This window comes from Salvia miltiorrhiza, chromosome 1, assembly GCF_028751815.1.
Source record: "Salvia miltiorrhiza cultivar Shanhuang (shh) chromosome 1, IMPLAD_Smil_shh, whole genome shotgun sequence".
NCBI classification, from domain to species: domain Eukaryota; kingdom Viridiplantae; phylum Streptophyta; class Magnoliopsida; order Lamiales; family Lamiaceae; genus Salvia; species Salvia miltiorrhiza.
The window spans coordinates 69,742,074-69,759,407 of NC_080387.1; the positions used below are offsets into that span (position 1 = coordinate 69,742,074).

The 17,334-nt window shown below is 32.7% G+C and overlaps 4 protein-coding genes across 4 annotated transcripts; 1 reads left to right on the forward strand and 3 right to left on the reverse strand.

Annotated features, from left to right (window-relative positions):
* The first annotated feature begins 684 nt into the window (after positions 1 to 684).
* LOC131005547 (putative F-box/FBD/LRR-repeat protein At4g13965) lies at positions 685 to 2,819 on the forward strand. The gene is made up of 5 exons (XM_057932559.1): positions 685 to 822; positions 963 to 1,010; positions 1,233 to 1,979; positions 2,125 to 2,268; positions 2,363 to 2,819. The coding sequence occupies exons 2-5, from the start codon at positions 981 to 983 to the stop codon at positions 2,681 to 2,683; spliced, it is 1,242 nt and encodes a 413-aa protein (XP_057788542.1). The 5' UTR covers positions 685 to 822; positions 963 to 980; the 3' UTR covers positions 2,684 to 2,819.
* A 3,030-nt stretch (positions 2,820 to 5,849) lies between these two features.
* LOC131005548 (auxin-induced protein 15A-like) lies at positions 5,850 to 6,407 on the reverse strand. Its single transcript, XM_057932560.1, has one exon. The coding sequence runs from the start codon at positions 6,291 to 6,293 to the stop codon at positions 6,027 to 6,029; it is 267 nt and encodes an 88-aa protein (XP_057788543.1). The 5' UTR covers positions 6,294 to 6,407; the 3' UTR covers positions 5,850 to 6,026.
* Positions 6,408 to 9,776: 3,369 nt separating this feature from the next.
* On the reverse strand, positions 9,777 to 10,277 carry LOC131005549 (auxin-induced protein 6B-like). Its single transcript, XM_057932562.1, has one exon. It carries the CDS (start codon positions 10,149 to 10,151, stop codon positions 9,885 to 9,887), a length of 267 nt encoding a protein of 88 aa, XP_057788545.1. The 5' UTR covers positions 10,152 to 10,277; the 3' UTR covers positions 9,777 to 9,884.
* A 1,373-nt stretch (positions 10,278 to 11,650) lies between these two features.
* LOC131005550 (auxin-induced protein 15A-like) lies at positions 11,651 to 12,258 on the reverse strand. The gene has a single exon (XM_057932563.1). It carries the CDS (start codon positions 12,021 to 12,023, stop codon positions 11,757 to 11,759), a length of 267 nt encoding a protein of 88 aa, XP_057788546.1. The 5' UTR covers positions 12,024 to 12,258; the 3' UTR covers positions 11,651 to 11,756.
* Positions 12,259 to 17,334: the final 5,076 nt, after the last annotated feature.

Consider the following 17,334-nt stretch of genomic DNA (forward strand, 5'->3'; position numbering starts at 1 on the left):
ATATCTGTTCAATTAGAAATTGTATTATGTCCGTTTATAAATTGTGTTAAATCTGAATATATTTGTTCAATTAGAAATTGTATTATGTCCGTTTATAAATTGTGTTATGTTCATTTATGTTCTCGACGAATCGCTTTTATTTTCGATACTGTTGTGAAATCTTTTTTTTTTTTTCAAAAAATATTTCATTAAACGAATTTGTAACAAAAAATATTTCATAAAAATTAAATTTCAACTTTACATTAATAACAAGTAATAATTAAAAAAATGAAATGAAAATTAGAATTAAAATTATTTGAATGCTACATTAATTTAATTTTGTATTGAATCTCACATAAAAAAATATAAATTTCTTAAACATTAACCGTTCTACCATTAAACTAACACGCGTGCACACGCACACACATTGACTTGACATATTTAACCTAATGTTGTTAACTTACGGTGTGTGAAAATATTAAGGAAATTTATAGTTTACCATAATTAATTCGGAAAAATGATTAGATTAATTAGGTGGTATCTCATTTATTTATAAATATTTTATACGGATATATATAGAAAAAAGTATAAATATCCATCCTATTAATTCAGAATAACCATCCCAGCTCCCTTGTGTTTAACTAATAAATAGAAAACCTTTTATTATATAAGGAAAGTGATTAAGTTAGTTGGAATGGAGGGAGTAATTTTTAATTAGGATTTATACCTCAATTATAATTTTGGATTTGGGCGGATTGAGGATTTAGGGATTAGGGATCAATATTTAAGTCGAGACCGTCTCCGACTCTAATAATTCGGCTGGAACCAAACGACAGAATCTTGGTAATTAATTCTTTATTTTGATTTGAACATTGTTTTATTCTGCACGCAATTTTGTTTTTGAGTAGCGATATCAAATCTTGCTTTTATTTTTTAAATATAGTTTCTTAGTTTCTAAGACGTCTGTTTTGATATCTGTATAGAAATTGATTGAAGTAGTGATGGACGATTCAGATTTTCTGCCCAAGAAGGTAATCTCAAGCTCTCATAGTATCTGCTGTCTTTTCTCTTTAATTGATAGTTAGGTAATAGTTTTGGCTCTTTGATGAATTAAAAGTTGTATTTAGTATTCATAATAATTTTTAGATGAAGACACTGAAATCAATCATGTTATCATGTGAATATTTTGGCTAATATTTTTTTGTTGGATTGTTGTTAATATTTTGTTATTGGATTGTTGTTTTGTTTGTTAGTCTTCTCGGAGATGCGATAGGATTAGTGAGTTGCCTGATGAAATTATCCTCGTCATATTGTCTTTCCTATCACTGAGGGAATCTGTAACCACTAGTGTTCTCTCTTCCCGATGGTCGGATTTGTGGAAACACACTCCTAATCTCAACTTGGATGCGAAGCTTCTAACCAACCGCTATAAGAAGCCCATAGAAATAATAAACTCGGTTCTCCAATCGCATAAAGCCCCTTCATTGAAAGAATTCCGAATCTCTGTGTATGCAAACTATTTAGAGCAGCGCGCAGTCGCGAAATGGCTTGAATTTGTGGTTTCAAGACAAGTTGAGAGGTTGGAATTGAACTTGCTGGGAACAGAGCTTGAGGTTCCAATTTTCAAGGTTTCCCTATTAGAGTTGTTAAGAGAGAGGCCTCAAAATCTGATTGGTTTTAAATCCCTCAAGAGCTTGTGTCTGAAAGGTTTCATAGTGAGTGGCGAGGTTATAGACTCGTTCCTACGTAATTGCCCTTTGTTGAAGCAATTGGATATCCATTCTTCAACTTTGACATCTGATGTTGTGATTTGTGGCACGGCACTCGCGCTAGAGGAGCTCGATATATATCGTTGCGCTGGTCAATGTTCCATACAAGTTTCTGCTCCGAATCTTACTTGGCTCAGGGTCCACTCCACTTCCCAGATATTACTTGCTTGTGCAGTATTTTCCTGCATTTCCAGACTGAAAACTCTCAGTTTAACCATCCGCCGTCCCAAGGTTAGACTAGCAAGGTTATAAGTCGTTTAGAAGCTTATTTTGCCAAACACTTTGAAGCAGCTGACTTATAAGTAGTTTTTAAAGAGCTTAGCAAAACACCTTTTAATACATCATACTTGAGATGAGTCCTTGATACCTTGTGTAGGCGTTTTTAGGGAAAGCCTTTCCGCAAATGCCTATGTTGAAGAAGTTGTTCGTTGGATATGGTCGTGGAGCGTATAAAGACGGTCTCTTGCCTGTAACGGCGTTGATACGGGCATCTCCTCATCTTCAAGAATTCATGTTCAGGGTTTGTGTTCTCTCTCTTTTCAAAACGAAACGAAACATATACTATATTTTTTACATAACAAGTTTTTTCTTGACAAGTTTTTGATTCGTGGCAGCCAACATCTAAAGCTAGATGGAGAGAAGTTGCAACAAATGTTGAAAGACATCCACATTGGCATCTCAAAGTGTTCAAGTTCGGAAGGTTTGTTGAGGGTGCCGGCGGTCATCTGGAATTGCTGAAATATATTTTGGATACTTGCGTTGCGCTTGAGAAAATTATTCTCCGCTGTTCATCAAAGTCTCGGTTTTTTCTCAAAAAAAAATCCAAGTCTCGGTTTTTATATAATCAAGAGGCCTACCCACAAGCTGCCAGAGACCTCCTCGAACAGCTACTTGATTGCAAACTGCCTGACAACATTCAACTCTATATTGTTTAATTATCCTTGTTTTTTTCTACAGTTATAGAAGTTCTATGGAGAAGCATATATTATCAAAGAATAGAGAAGGCATCATCACCATTGGATTATATTCATTGAACGGTTGTGAATCTGTGATTGAAGATGATTTTAAACATCGCCTTATGCTGGAAGGTTATATAAGTAAATTAATAATTATCAAATCCCGTATCCAACCTAAACAGATTTGCTTAATTATGGAAGATATTAGGTGTAGATAATACTGAGGATCATTCAATAATGAACGTTTAGTTGAATACACAATATTTCAATTAATAATATGATGAACGATGATACTTACACATATATGATGACGTTTAGTTGAACGCTTTAATGTATATTGACGAACCTTTATGATGAGTTCAATGAACACGTGAACAGTAACCGTCGAACAGTAACCTTTATGATGAGTTCAATGATTTACACAAATAAAGTCCATTGTCTTGAAAACCTTACGACCTCAAAATTTTTTATCTAATGGAAGTACCACAGTTAGTGGACACTTAAGAATGTCTATGAAATATTATTGACAAACTTTAGTTACCTTAATCTGTTTGATTCATAACCAAGAATTCATATCCAAGAATGAGTTTCTTTTAGTTTTCAATTTCTTGTAAGTAAACACACAATGCAGGTAAATAACAGCAGTAAGATGAACACTAATGATGAATAAAACTTCAAGGAATTTAGAAAATCTTTAATCTCACTCTTTCAATGAAATAGGGATTAATCAAATTTAGTTCAGATGATAGAAATTATCAAAGGTTTTGAGATATTCCAAAATTCTAATTCATTTTAGTAAACAAAGTGATTAGCTTTAGTACTAGTTTTATTTAAGGATATTTGCCGTAAAATACACGAACTTTCAATAAATTCTGATTTTTCCATGATCTTCAAAATTTGAAAAAAAAAAAATCACCCCCTTTTGATTTTGTCCACGGGTATGAAATACCCCAAATAGAAGCTAATTTTAGGGCTTAAGTGTGAGGAATTTTCAATTCACAGATGTATTGGCTTTATTATGCCACATTTATTATCTCTCACGCTTACGTATTAGGTCAATTCTATAGGTTTAATTACACCATTAATTTGGAAATTCTATATACATACATACGTAGGCAGAAAGCAAAAAAGCAACTCAAACTTATGAGCTTTCTTTGATGCAAAGAGGCATTAAATTTCGTTATGAGTTGGTGTTGTTGATTGTAATCAAGAAACGCGTTGTATATATACACCAAACCAATAAACGTCACATCCTTCATGAGTAGTTAAGCGAGGGCCCTTGTTGGTAGACTACATAGTTTTACATCACAAATTCTTGTTTCTTCAAAAACAAAAATTAAAAAATTATGATATGATTCAGAGACAATCCATGTGACTCCTCATGTGCTTATGCAATTGCATATTCAAGCAAGAGTTGGTTGGGAACAAATCATTGCTTAAAATGTTTATTGGTTGATACACAAATCCATGTGAGTGTGTTTCCAAGTCTCATAGCCACCACATATCCATTTCGACTAGCAACTCTGAATTCCAAACAGAGATAACACATTTCTTTAATTTTCTACCTATATATATAGACAACACAATTCTCATCTTCAACCATCAGCAAGCCTTCTTTATCTTAATTTCTTCTAGATTTTGATTTCTTTCACAACTATATACTTGATAAAAAGAAGAGAAAAAAAATCCTCTCATTTCCCTTGATTTATTACACAATGGCCATCCGCCAGATGCTGAGACGGTCTTTATCCAGCGGGAGAAGGTCAGCTGAAGTAGTTCCCAAGGGGCTGTTTATGTTGGTGATAATGAAAAGAAGCGGTTTGTGATTCCAGTCGCATACTTGAACCATCCCTCGTTTCAAGAGTTGTTGTATCAAGCTGTGGAAGAATTCGGATTCAATCACCCGATGGGCGGCCTCACCATCCCTTGTAGTCAAGAGTTATTTGTAGATTTCATCTCTGGCTTCAGCTCAAGATGATTTGTAGCAATGGTTTTAGGAGGAATAGAATTTTATAGATTAGAAAATGTATATATGTGTCCATTGGCAATACATAATAGTAAATGAATATACATGAAAATTTATGGAGCAAACTTTTGTTACCTAATTAATCTGCGTTGATTGATTTCTTCAAGAATGAGCTTTTCTTATTAGAAAGCAAAGACACAACTCGCTCTATGGGTGGCCTCATCATCCCTTGCAGTCAGGACTTGTTTGCAGATTTCGTCTCTAGCTTTGCCAGAAGATGATGTGCTTTAATTAAAAGGTTCATTTTTTATTATTATTTTTTTTTTTTGTAGATTAGCAGATAATTATTTTTCTCTTTGACTAATTATTATTATAAATAAAACTGGAGGTTGATATTTCAATTAGGGGATGTAGCTCAAATGGCAGAGCATTCAAAATTTCTTGAGCATGATATAGGGTTCAAATCCCATTATCTCCAAAATTTTGAACTTCTAATCAATTGATTTTTTGTATATTATTGTAAACGATTATATATTAATTGGATGTTAATATTTCCAATTAGGGGATGTAGCTCAATTGGCAGAGCATTCAAATTTCTTGAGCATGATATAGGGTTCAAATCCCATCATCTCCAAAATTTTTAACTTCTAATTAATCGATTTTTTGTATATTATTGTAAACGATTATATATTAATTGGTACTAAGTCGTGAAAATAAATTGATTTAAGGTGGAAAATAAGCATCAAGGTTTGTTATGTGAAAGGCCCTTGTTGCCAGAGATAAATCTAATTAAAAACACGACGATTCCGGCCTTCATCATGTTCGGAGACTCGGTGGTAGACAACAATTATCTCAAAACTAACATTTGTCCAATAAATCTTATCCATCATTTTAATTGTGATTATTTTAGTTGTGATTATTTTTAAACAATCCATTCAAGAAAAGTCTGCTTGCAAGTCATTTTAGTTGTGATTATTTTAACCGATTATAAATTAATTGGTGGTTAATATTTCAACTTGGGGATGTAGCTCAATTGGCAGAGCATTCAACTTACTGAGAATGATATAGGGTTTGAATCCCATCATCTCCAATTTTTTTAAAATTCTTTTTAAAAGATTATTTCTCTTAATCACAAAAAACTAAAAAATCGGAGTCAACAGATTAAGGTAACAAGTCTAAAAAATTCTCAATTTGAACATATATAAATCCGGTATTAATTCTCCAACAATATCATGCTTTTGTAAAAAAACTGGCTAAGAATTTGCCATGTATGTTCATTAATTGATGTATCAGAATCTGGTTTGATTGAATACATTATCTCCTAATCTACAAAATATTTGATCCTACTAAACATCATCATCTTCTGCTCAAGCCAGATATGAAATCTACAAATAAGTCCTCACTGCAGGGGATGGTGAGGCCTCCCATAGGGTGATCGAATCCGAATTCTTCTTCAGCTTGAAATAGGAATTCTTGAAACGAGGGGTGATTCAAGTATGATACTGGAATCACAAAGCGCTTCTTTTCATCCTTCCCAACATAAACAACAACATGCCCTTTCGGAACTTCAGCTGCCCTTCTTTCGCTTGATAAAGATCGTCTCAATATTTGACGGATGGCCATTGTTGTATAAATAAGAGTCTTTTTTGAAGTGAAACAAATACTTTTCGGCAGGTTTCTTGTGATAGAATTCAAAAGGAAAAAAGCTAAAGAATTTTGAAAATTTGTTGATGGTTGTGGTTTGGAAATATGTTGTATATATAGAGAGTTTCACAAGCAATGTTGAATCCCTATAAAGTTTGATTAGCAGCAACCACAAAATGGATGTGTGATGGCTATGAAACTTGGAAATACACAAGCACATGAGAAATCACATGGATCTGTCTAGCTATCATTTAATGTTATATATAAGATTTGAAGCAAGAAATTGAAATTTTTGAGGGAATTAAAAGACTTAATCCCCTACCAACTCTACCTATCATGGCCCTCAATTGCCCCACTGAAATTATGATTTTTAGATCAATGAAAATTTGTATATATAATTTTATAGCACTCTAATAATCACAACAGCTCATGTGATTATGTTTCTGCAACTATAAATCCTAAAATACTAAAATTTAATTAGAAATAGTAGAAAATGAAGAGGGAAAAATGAGACAGACTTTTTAATAATGGGAGGTTTAATTTTCCAACTTGGGGATGTAGCTCAACTGGTAGAGCATTCAAATCGCGTTTAGAATGATATTGGGTTCGAATCCCATCATCTCCAATATTTTAAATTTCTAACTAATCTAATTTCTTTTAATATTTATCTTTTTAAACGTAATTATAACCATTATTTAATAATGGGAGGTTTAATTTTCCAACTTGGGGATGTAGCTCAACTGGCAGAGCATTCAAATCGCGTTTAGAATTATATTGGGTTCGAATCCCATCATCTCCAATATTTTAAATTTCTAACTAATCTAATTTCTTTTAATTAATTTATCTTTTCAAAACGTAATTATAACCATTATTTAATAATGGGAGGTTTAATTTTCCAACTTGGGGATGTAGCTCAACTGGCAGAGCATTCAAATCGCGTTTAGAATGATATTGGGTTCGAATCCCATCATCTCCAATATTTTAAATTTCTAACTAATCTAATTTCTTTTAATTAATTTATCTTTTTAAACGTAATTATAACCATTATTTAATAATGGGAGGTTTAATTTACCAACTTGGGGATGTAGCTCAACTGGCAGAGCATTCAAATTGCGTTTAGAATGATATTGGGTTCGAATCCCATCATCTCCAATATTTTAAATTTCTAGCTAATCTAATTTCTTTTAATTAATTTATCTTTTTAAACGTAATTATAACCATTATTTAATCACGTTTAGAATGATATTGGGTTTGAATCCCATCATCTCCAATATTTTAAATTTCTAACTAATCTAATTTCTTTTAATTAATTTATCTTTTTAAACGTAATTATAACCATTATTTAGCAATGGGAGGTTTAATTTACCAACTTGGGGATGTAGCTCAACTGGCAGAGCATTCAAATCGCATTTAGAATGATATTGGGTTCAAATCCCATCATCTACATGTATATTCTTCAATTGATTTAAGTATTCAATTAGCAGCATACTTATCTTTTGTCTCTTGCATATCTCCTCTCTTACATAGCATCATTTTCTACTTAAATTTTTGAGCTTTTTTAGGTGGAAAATAGGCATCAAAGTTTGTTAAGTGAGGAAGGCCCTTGTTGCAATTGTTGGTAGAGTACGTAGTTTTACATCACAAATTCTTGTTTCTTCAAATAAAAATTTATGATGATTCAAAGACAATCCATGTGACTACCACATATGTGGTTCAAATGTGATGATCCATTTGCTTAAAATGTATCCTCATGTGATGATCCATTTGCTTAAAATGTATATGTGGTTGATAGACAAATCCATGTGATGATGATCCATTTGCTTGAGTTTCCCAAGTCTCATACCCACCACATATCTAATCAACCATCAATCTCAATTTCAAATTAAAGTGATACAAAATTTCCTTAGCTTTCCACCTATATATATAGACAACAAACATTTCTCATCTTCAACCATCAACAAGCCTTCTTTAGCTTTCTTCATGATTTTGATTTCTTTCACAACTACTTGATAGAAAGAAAATAAAAATATCACATTTCCCTTACTTGTTTTGTTACACTATGGCCATCCGCCAAATGCTGAGACGGTCTTTATCCTGCGAGAGAAGGTCAGTTGAAGTAGTTCCGAAGGGGCATCTTGCTGTTTACGTTGGAGATAATGAAAAGAAGCAGTTTGTGATTCCAGTGGCGTACTTGAACCACCCCTCGTTTCAAGAGTTGTTGTTTCAAGCTGAGGAAGAATTCGGGTTCAATCACCCAATGGGCGGCCTCACCATCCCTTGCAGTCAAGAATCATTTGTAGATTTCATCTCTGGCTTCAGCTCAAGATGATATTTAGCAATGGTTTTAGGAGGATTAATAGAATGTTGTAGATTAGAAAATGTATGTATCCGTTGGAAATACATAATAGTAGATGAGAATATACATGAAAATTTATAGAGCAAACTTTTGTTACCTTAATCTGTTGAATGATTTCTCCAAGAATGAGGTTTTCTTATTTGAAAGTTTTTAGAAAGAAAACACACAACTCGTTTCAATCACTCTATGGGTGGCCTCACCATCCTTGCATGTGAGGACTTGTTTGTTGTTTTCGTCTCTGGCTTTGGCAGAAGATGACGTGCTTAAAAGGATTTTTTTTTTTTTTTTTTTTGTATATTATCAGATAATGTATTGAATGAAAAAAAATAAAAAATAAAAAATAAAATTCTACTACTTGAATGAATATACATGACAAATTCTTAGCCAATCTTTGATGCAAAAGCATCATATTCTTAGTTAATACTACTTATTATGAATTCAGTGGAGATAATATTTCGATAAGGGGATGTAGCTCAATTGGCAAGCATTCAATTTGTTGAGAATGATATAGGGTTTAAAATTTAAATCCTATCATCTCCAAAATTTTTAAATTCTAACTAATCGAATTTCTTTTAATCAATTTGTCTCTTTAATTGTAATTATTATATGAAATAAATTAAATGGTGGTTAGTATAATAATTAGGGGATGTAGCTCAATTGGTAGAGCATTCAAATTCCTGAAGTGATATAGGGTTCAAATCCCATCATCTCCAAAAATTTTAAATTATATTTAATCGAATTTCTTTTAATTATTTTTCTCTTTAATGATAATTAATTAATTATTAATTAATTTAATGGTGGCTAACATTACAATTAGGGGATGTAGCTCAATTGGTAGAGCATTCAAATTTCTGAAGTGCCAATTTTTTTAAAATTCCTATTAATCGAATTTTTAGGGTTTAACTTCCATCATCTACAATTGAAGTGAACATTTGCACAACCAAAATCTCATCATTCTGGAGATAAGCAATCTCCAATAAAATTGTTATTTCTCAACACATTTTCATTCGCCTGAATACATTCAAGAAAGTCTGCTAGAATAGTGTGTTTGCTTTCTAAACACTTTTACTAAGAAAAGCTCATTCAAAAGATTAAGGTAACAAAAGTTTGGTCCATAAAGTTTCATTTATATATATTCATCTACTATTATACGATTTTCCAATGTATACATATTCTACTCTACAAAATTATACTCCTAAAACTATTGCTACAAATCATCTTCTGCTGAAGCCAGAGATGAAATCTACAAACAAGTCCTCACTACAAGGGATGGTGAGGCCTCCATTAGGGTGATTGAATCCGAACTCTTCCTCTGCTTGAAACAGTAATTCTTGAAACGAGGGGTGGTTCAAGTACAACACTGGAATCACAAAACGCTTCTTTTCACCCTCCCCGACATAAACAGCAACATGCCCTTTCGAAACTTCAGTCGACCTTCTTTCACTGGATAAAGAACGTCTCAACATTTGGCGAATGGCCATTGTTGTATGAATAAGAATCTTTCTCAAGTGAAACAAATACTTTTAAGCAGGTTTCTTGTGACAGAAATCAAAAGTGAAAAGCTATAGAATTTTGAAAATTTGTTGGTTGTTGTGGTTTGGAAATATGTTGTATATATAGCTAGAGAGGTGCACAAGCAATGTTGAAGCCCTCTAAAGTTTGATTAGCACTAATCACAAAATGGATGTGTGGTGGCTATGAAACTTGGAAAACACAAGCACATGAGAGATCACATGGATTTGTCTAGCTATCATTTAATGTTTTTTTTTTTTTTTTTTTTTGATCGGGCAAAGTTATGTTAGATGTTAGTAATTAGTTCCCTATCCACTCCAAGAACCACCTTATCTCTCCATTCACCAAAGTCCACCTTATATCTCCAATCTCCAATTCGCTCCCAAGAGGGATCGAACCCAGGTCACTTCACTTAAGTGAGGACCCGGTGGCCAGTGGACTAAGCCCCCTGGTTCATTTAATGTTATATTGAAGCAAGAAATTGAAAATTTTAAGGGAATTAAACACATTAGTCCCCTACCAGCTCTAGCTACATGACCCTCAAATGCCCTACATGGCTACATGAAATTAAAATTTAGATCAATGAAAATTTTGTGTAATTTTATAGCAGACTATAATAATGCTTTCTGGTTGTGTTGTTTGTAAATATATCATTAATGTGGTCCAGCTCACAGGAATTGAAGAAATCAGCAGCTCATATAATTAGAAATAGTAGAAGATGGAGAGGGAAAATTGGGACACACTTGACTTGTGATGAAGAATTTCACATGATTCTGTGTTTCAATAATTGATACTATTTCAATAATTGATAGTACTAAGTCGTGAAAATAAATTTATTTAAGGTGGAAAATAAGCATCAAGGTTTGTTATGTGAGGGCCCTTGTTGCCAGTCTTGGTAGAATACATAGTTTTACATCACATATTTGAAAGTTTTTAGATCACAATGCAGAGATAAATCTAATTAAAAACACGACGATTCCGGACTCGGAGACTCGGTGGTTGACAACAATTATCTCAAAACTAACATTTGTCCAATAAATCTTATCCATCATTTAACTGCTATTTATTTTGATTTGATTAAACAATCCATTCAAGAAAAGCCTGCTTGCAAGTCATTTTAGTTGTGATTATTTTAACCGATTATAAATTAATTGGTGGTTAATATTTCAACTTGGGGATGTAGCTCAATTGGCAGAGCATTCAACTTACTGAGAATGATATAGGGTTCGAATCCCATCATCTCCAATTTTTTTAAAATTCTTTTTAAAAGATTATTTCTCTTAATCACAAAAAATTAAAAAATCGCCAATTTTTTAAAAATTCTTTTTAAAAGATTATTTCTCTTAATCACAAAAAATTAAAAAATCGGAGTCAACAGATTAAGGTAACAAGTCTAAAAAATTCTCAATTTGAACATATATAAATCCGGTATTAATTCTCCAACAATATCATGCTTTTGTAAAAAAACTGGCTAAGAATTTGGCATGTATGTTCATTAATTCATGTATCAGAATCTGGTTTGATTGAATACATTATCTCCTAATCTACAAAATATTTGATCCTACTAAACATCATCATCTTCTGCTCAAGCCAGATATGAAATCTACAAATAAGTCCTCACTGCAAGGGATGGTAAGGCCTCCCATAGGGTGATTGAATCCGAATTCTTCTTCAGCTTGAAATAGGAATTCTTGAAACGAGGGGTGATTCAAGTACGATACTGGAATCACAAACCGCTTCTTTTCATCCTCCCCAACATAAACAACAACATGCCCTTTCGGAACTTCAGCTGCCCTTCTTTCGCTTGATAAAGATCGTCTCAATATTTGACGGATGGCCATTGTTGTATAAATAAGAGTCTTTTTTGAAGTGAAACAAATACTTTTCGGCAGGTTTCTTGTGATAGAAATCAAAAGGAAAAAAGCTAAAGAATTTTGAAAATTTGTTGATGGTTGTGGTTTGGAAATATGTTGTATATATAGAGAGGTGAACAAGCAATGTTGAATCCCTATAAAGTTTGATTAGCAACAACCACAAAATGGATGTGTGATGGCTATGAAACTTGGAAAAACACAAGCACATGAGAAATCACATGGATCTGTCTAGCTATCATTTAATGTTATACTATATAAGATTTGAAGCAAGAAATTGAAATTTTTGAGGGAATTAAAAGACTTAATCCCCTACCAACTCTACCTATCATGGCCCTCAATTGCCCCACAGAAATTATGATTTTTAGATCAATGAAAATTTGTATATATAATTTTATAGCACTCTAATCATCCATTTGGCTTTGCTGTTTGTAAGCATATCATAAATGTGGTCCACAACAGCTCATGTGATTATGTTTCTGCAACTATAAATCCTAAAATACTAAAATTTAATTAGAAATAGTAGAAAATGAAGATGGAAAAATGAGACAGACTTGAATTGTGATGAAGAATTAATTTCACATGATTCTGTGTTTCAATAATTGATAGTAGTAAAAGATGATGTAACAGATACAACAGTGGCCATGTTTAAACATATATATATAGTGAAATTAATTTGAGGAATTACGAGAAGCAATAGTTAGCAGCTCATGTGATTGTGTTTCTGCAACTATATATATAAATATAAACAATAGAAGATGAAGAGGGAAAATAATTAAGACAGACTTGACTTGTGATGAAGAATTCACATGATTCTGTGTTTCAATAATTGATACTACTAAGATAAAGTAACAGATACAACAGTGGCCATGTTTGAACATATATATATATAGTGAAATTAATTTGAGGAATTGCGAGAAGCAATTTGATTTGTGTGGGGCATTTGAGGGCCATGCATGTAGAGTTGGATGGGGAACAAACAATGCTTTCAATCCATCAAAATCTTCATTTTAATTATTTCTTAATCATTGATAGACAAATCCATGTGCATGATTTCTCTCATGTGCTTGTGTTTTCCAAATTTCAAAGGGATGCAACACCTATATATACAACATGTACATTTCTCAACTTCAACCATCAACAAACAAGCCTTTCAAAAAATTCTCTAGCTTTCTTGATTTTGATATCATTCATAACTACCATACTCTTCTCATTTAACTTGAGAGAAGGTTCAAAAAATGGCCATTCGCCAGATTCTGAGACGATCTTTCTCCAGCGAAAGAAGGTCAGCTGAAATAGTTCCCAAGGGGCAAGTTGCTGTTTACGTTGGAGATAATGAAAAGAAGCGGTTTGTGATTCCAGTGGCGTACTTGAACCACCCCTCGTTTCAAGAGTTGTTGTTCCAAGCTGAGGAAGAATTCGGGTTCAATCACCCGATGGGCGGCCTCACCATCCCTTGCAGTCAAGAATTATTTATAGATTTCATCTCTGGCTTCAGCTCGAGATGATTTGTAGCAATGGTGTTAGGACTAGAATTTTGTAGATTAGAAATGGTATATATCCAATGGAATATATAATAGTAGATGAATATACATGAAAAATTTGTGGACCAACTTTTGTTACCTTAATCTGTTGATTTTCTTATTGAAAGTTCTTAGAAAGCAAACACAAAATTCAGGTGAATATATTCGGTTGATTAATCCATTGAAGAAAGGTCTGCTTGCAAGTGATTTTCTAGCATTAAAATTGTTTATCTCCTATGATTTCCAAAATGAATTTGCTATACATGTTTTAAAAAAATCATTTGTTTCTGGAATTTGATGTATGTGGGGCATTTAAGGGACATGTAGCTAAGAATTTATGTTCGCAATTTATAGGCTCGTGAACATATTCGCGAACAGGTTCGAGCTGAACATGTTCGCAAGCTTATGAGCCGAACATATGTAGGCTCGAGTTTAGCTCGTTCAGGAGATGAACGAATTTTGAACGAGCTTTTTTCGAATCGAACTCCGAATAGTTCGCAAGCGACTTGGTTTGTAAGTTTACAGCCCCTGTAACCTCACCATCCCGCGCAAGCGACTTGTTTGTAGGTTTCGTCTCTGGCTTTGGCAGAAGATGATGTGCTTAAAAGGATAATTTTTTTTGGATATTACCATATAATGTATTCAATGAAAATAATAAAAAATAAAATTCTAGTACATGAATGAATACACATGACAAATTCTTAGCCAATCTTTGATGCAAAAGCATGATATTCTTAGGAGGTGTATTGATTGTAGAGTCTGTAGGATTTTTTTGGACTTTGAAAGTTTGGGGGCATTCAATCCAGACTTTTAAAAGTCTTTAAAAATCTAGAGGTATTCAATATAAAATTTAAAAAGTCTTAAAAAATCTTTGGGTATTCAAAAATCTGTGGATTTTAAAACTCTGTGGATTTTGATGGATTCTCCTTCAAAAATACAAAGAGAGAAATCTCTCTTCATCACATGAGATTTCTATGGATTCTTTCACCTCTTTTCTGTCCAGCGCTCGTTGATCTCAACGAGCGCTGGTGCTTTGAGTCAAGCATCTCAGCGGTTGCTAGGCTCCAGCTCCAATTCCAGCAGTCGCTGGGCACCGGTCGACACTGGGTTGCTCCAGTTCCAGCGGTAATTGGGCTCTAGCCGGCGCTGGGTCGCTGCCTTCCTAATTCATATCAAGTCGATGAAAATCCATGAAAATCAATAAAAAAAAAATCAGCCAAACTCTACATAGGGTCTATGGATTTCCTAAATCCACGAATTTCTAGAGGAGATTAATATTTCAATAACGAGCGTTCAATCTCCAAATTTTTAAAATTCTATCTAATCGAATTTCTTCAATCAATTTGTTTATTTAATTTAATTGTAATTATTATATGATAATGAAATGAATGGTGGTTAGAATTACAATATGGGGATGCAGCTCAAAAAAATGCAACACATCCAGAGAACACATTAAGGATGTGCATTGGTCACACAAACTCCATATAAGTTTTCAACACATTACTCAGTATGGATATTAATCTTAACAGAATAAGATAAGAATGACTGCTTAAAGATACATATTTATTTATTTATTTTGATACAGCTATCATTATAAACAGCACGAACAAACATAAATTCGTTTTTGATGATGCTTTCACTCCCTCAAAGTTGCCAAAAGCAACAGATAGAAATGAAAGAATTGCTTAGTATTAGAAGTCAAATTTTTCTCCAAGTAAAAATTAAAAAAAAAAAAAAAAAAACTACTCTACAATGTATACTACAGTAAGAGGAGTAATCTCAGCTTCTGCTCAAGCAGGAGGTAAAGAAATGGAAAAAATTAAACAGATTGTGTGTTGAATAATGTGCCTAAATTAAATATAGTTTTCATTTTCTACAAAGCTTTCGACTTAAAATTTTGAGCTTTTTTAGGTGGAAAATAGGTATAAAAAAATGTTAAGTGAGGGCCCTTGTTGCCATTGTTGGTAGACTACATAGTTTTACATCACAAATTCTTGTTTCTTCAAAAACAAAAATTAAAAAATTATGATGATATGATTCAAAGACAATCCATGTGATTGTGTTTCCAAATGCCAAAGCCACCACATATCCATTTCAACTAGCAACTCTGAATTTCAAAGAGATAACACATTTCTTTTCCACCTCTATATATACACAACACAATTCTCATCTTCAACCATCAACAAGCCTTCTTTAGCTCTCTTCTTGATTTTGATTTCTTTCACAACTACTTGATAGAAAGAAGATAAAAATCTCTCATTTCACTTACTTGATTTGTTACACAATGGCCATCCGCCAAATGTTGAGACGGTCTTTATCCAGCGAGAGAAGGTCAGCTGAAGTAGTTCCAAAGGGGCATCTTGCTATTTATGTTGGGACGAATGAAAAGAAGCGATTTGTGATTCCAGTATCATACTTAAACCACCCCTCGTTTCAAGAATTACTGTTTCAAGCTGAGGAAGAATTCGGGTTCAATCACCCTATGGGAGGCCTCACCATCCCTTGCAGTCAGCAATTATTTGTAGATCTGCTTGCAAGTGATTTTCTAGTATTAAAATTATTTATCTGGCTATATATATATATATATATATATATATATATATATATATAGGGGTGGGCTACCGTGAGAGCACATCTTTAAATAAGAAATAAGAGCAATTTTTAATTTATGAATTTTATGTAGAACACGTATGAATTTGCTGTATAAAGATATGAATTGTGAAAAATAAATTTTTGCTACCTTTGGGATTCGAATCAAGACCATAAATCCATCCAACAGGATTACGAATAAACCGTAGAACTTGATGATCTAATGGCTGAAAATGATTCTTATTTTATATCTTAAGAAATGCTCTTATTTTAGCCCTTCCCTATATATATATATATATATATATATATATATATATATATATATATGAAGAGGTTCTAATAAAAACCTCTGTTAAAATGAGAACTAGGAACCTAATCTTGACCTTTTAAATATTAGATCTAATGGTTAGGATTTCGTCAACAAAAGAAACTGTGCATCTATTATATTTTACTGTGCACTTAAAAAATATGCAATTTATGCAATTGAAACCAACAATGCAAAATACTCAAGCAAATCGAAATTGTGCATCTATGCAATTGAAATTGTGCATCTATGCAATCGAAATTGTGCATCTGTAGTTTAATCGCAGCCCTCTATTTTATTTAAATCAATGGCTTTAAATTGGTTCCTAGTTTTCATCTTAAGAGGGGCTTTAAATGTGTGTGTGTGTGTTTTATGATTTTCTTTCTCTGTATATGAGTTACCATCATGAGAGTTGTTTTCACATTCTGAAACGATCTTTATCAAGTGAAAGAAGGTGAGCTGAAGTTCCAAAAGAGCATTAAGGGTTGGATGAAGTATTATTTTTTTAGATTAAATTTCTCTGTAATTGTAATTATTATAGCCATGCTTCATTAAGGGGATGTAGCTCAATTGGCAGAGCATTCAAATTATTGAGTAGGGTTCAAATCCCATCATCTCCAAAAAATTTAACTTCTAATTAATCGAATTTCTTTAATAATTTTTTCTTTAATTGTATATTATTATAAACGAGTATTTTTTTTATTGGAGGTTTGTAGTTCAGTAAGGGGATGTAGCTCAATTGGCGGAGCATTCAATTTGTTGAGAATGATATAGGGTTCAAATCCCATCATCTCTAAATTTTTTAAATTCTAATTAATCGAATTTCTTTTAATCAAATTGTGTCTTTAATTGTAATTATTGTAAC

What these genes read in the sequence shown, in the direction of transcription:
- LOC131005550 (XM_057932563.1), bottom strand. Translation starts at nt 12,023, where the DNA reads ATGGCCATCCGTCAAATATTGAGACGATCTTTATCAAGCGAAAGAAGG.
- LOC131005547 (XM_057932559.1), top strand. Translation starts at nt 981, where the DNA reads ATGGACGATTCAGATTTTCTGCCCAAGAAG. An exon ending in CAGATTTTCTGCCCAAGAAG is followed by an intron (nt 1,011 to 1,232) that starts GTAATCTCAAGC and finishes TTTGTTTGTTAG; the next exon opens with TCTTCTCGGAGATGCGATAG. An exon ending in TTCAAGAATTCATGTTCAGG is followed by an intron (nt 2,269 to 2,362) that starts GTTTGTGTTCTC and finishes GATTCGTGGCAG; the next exon opens with CCAACATCTAAAGCTAGATG.
- LOC131005548 (XM_057932560.1), bottom strand. Translation starts at nt 6,293, where the DNA reads ATGGCCATCCGTCAAATATTGAGACGATCTTTATCAAGCGAAAGAAGG.
- LOC131005549 (XM_057932562.1), bottom strand. Translation starts at nt 10,151, where the DNA reads ATGGCCATTCGCCAAATGTTGAGACGTTCTTTATCCAGTGAAAGAAGG.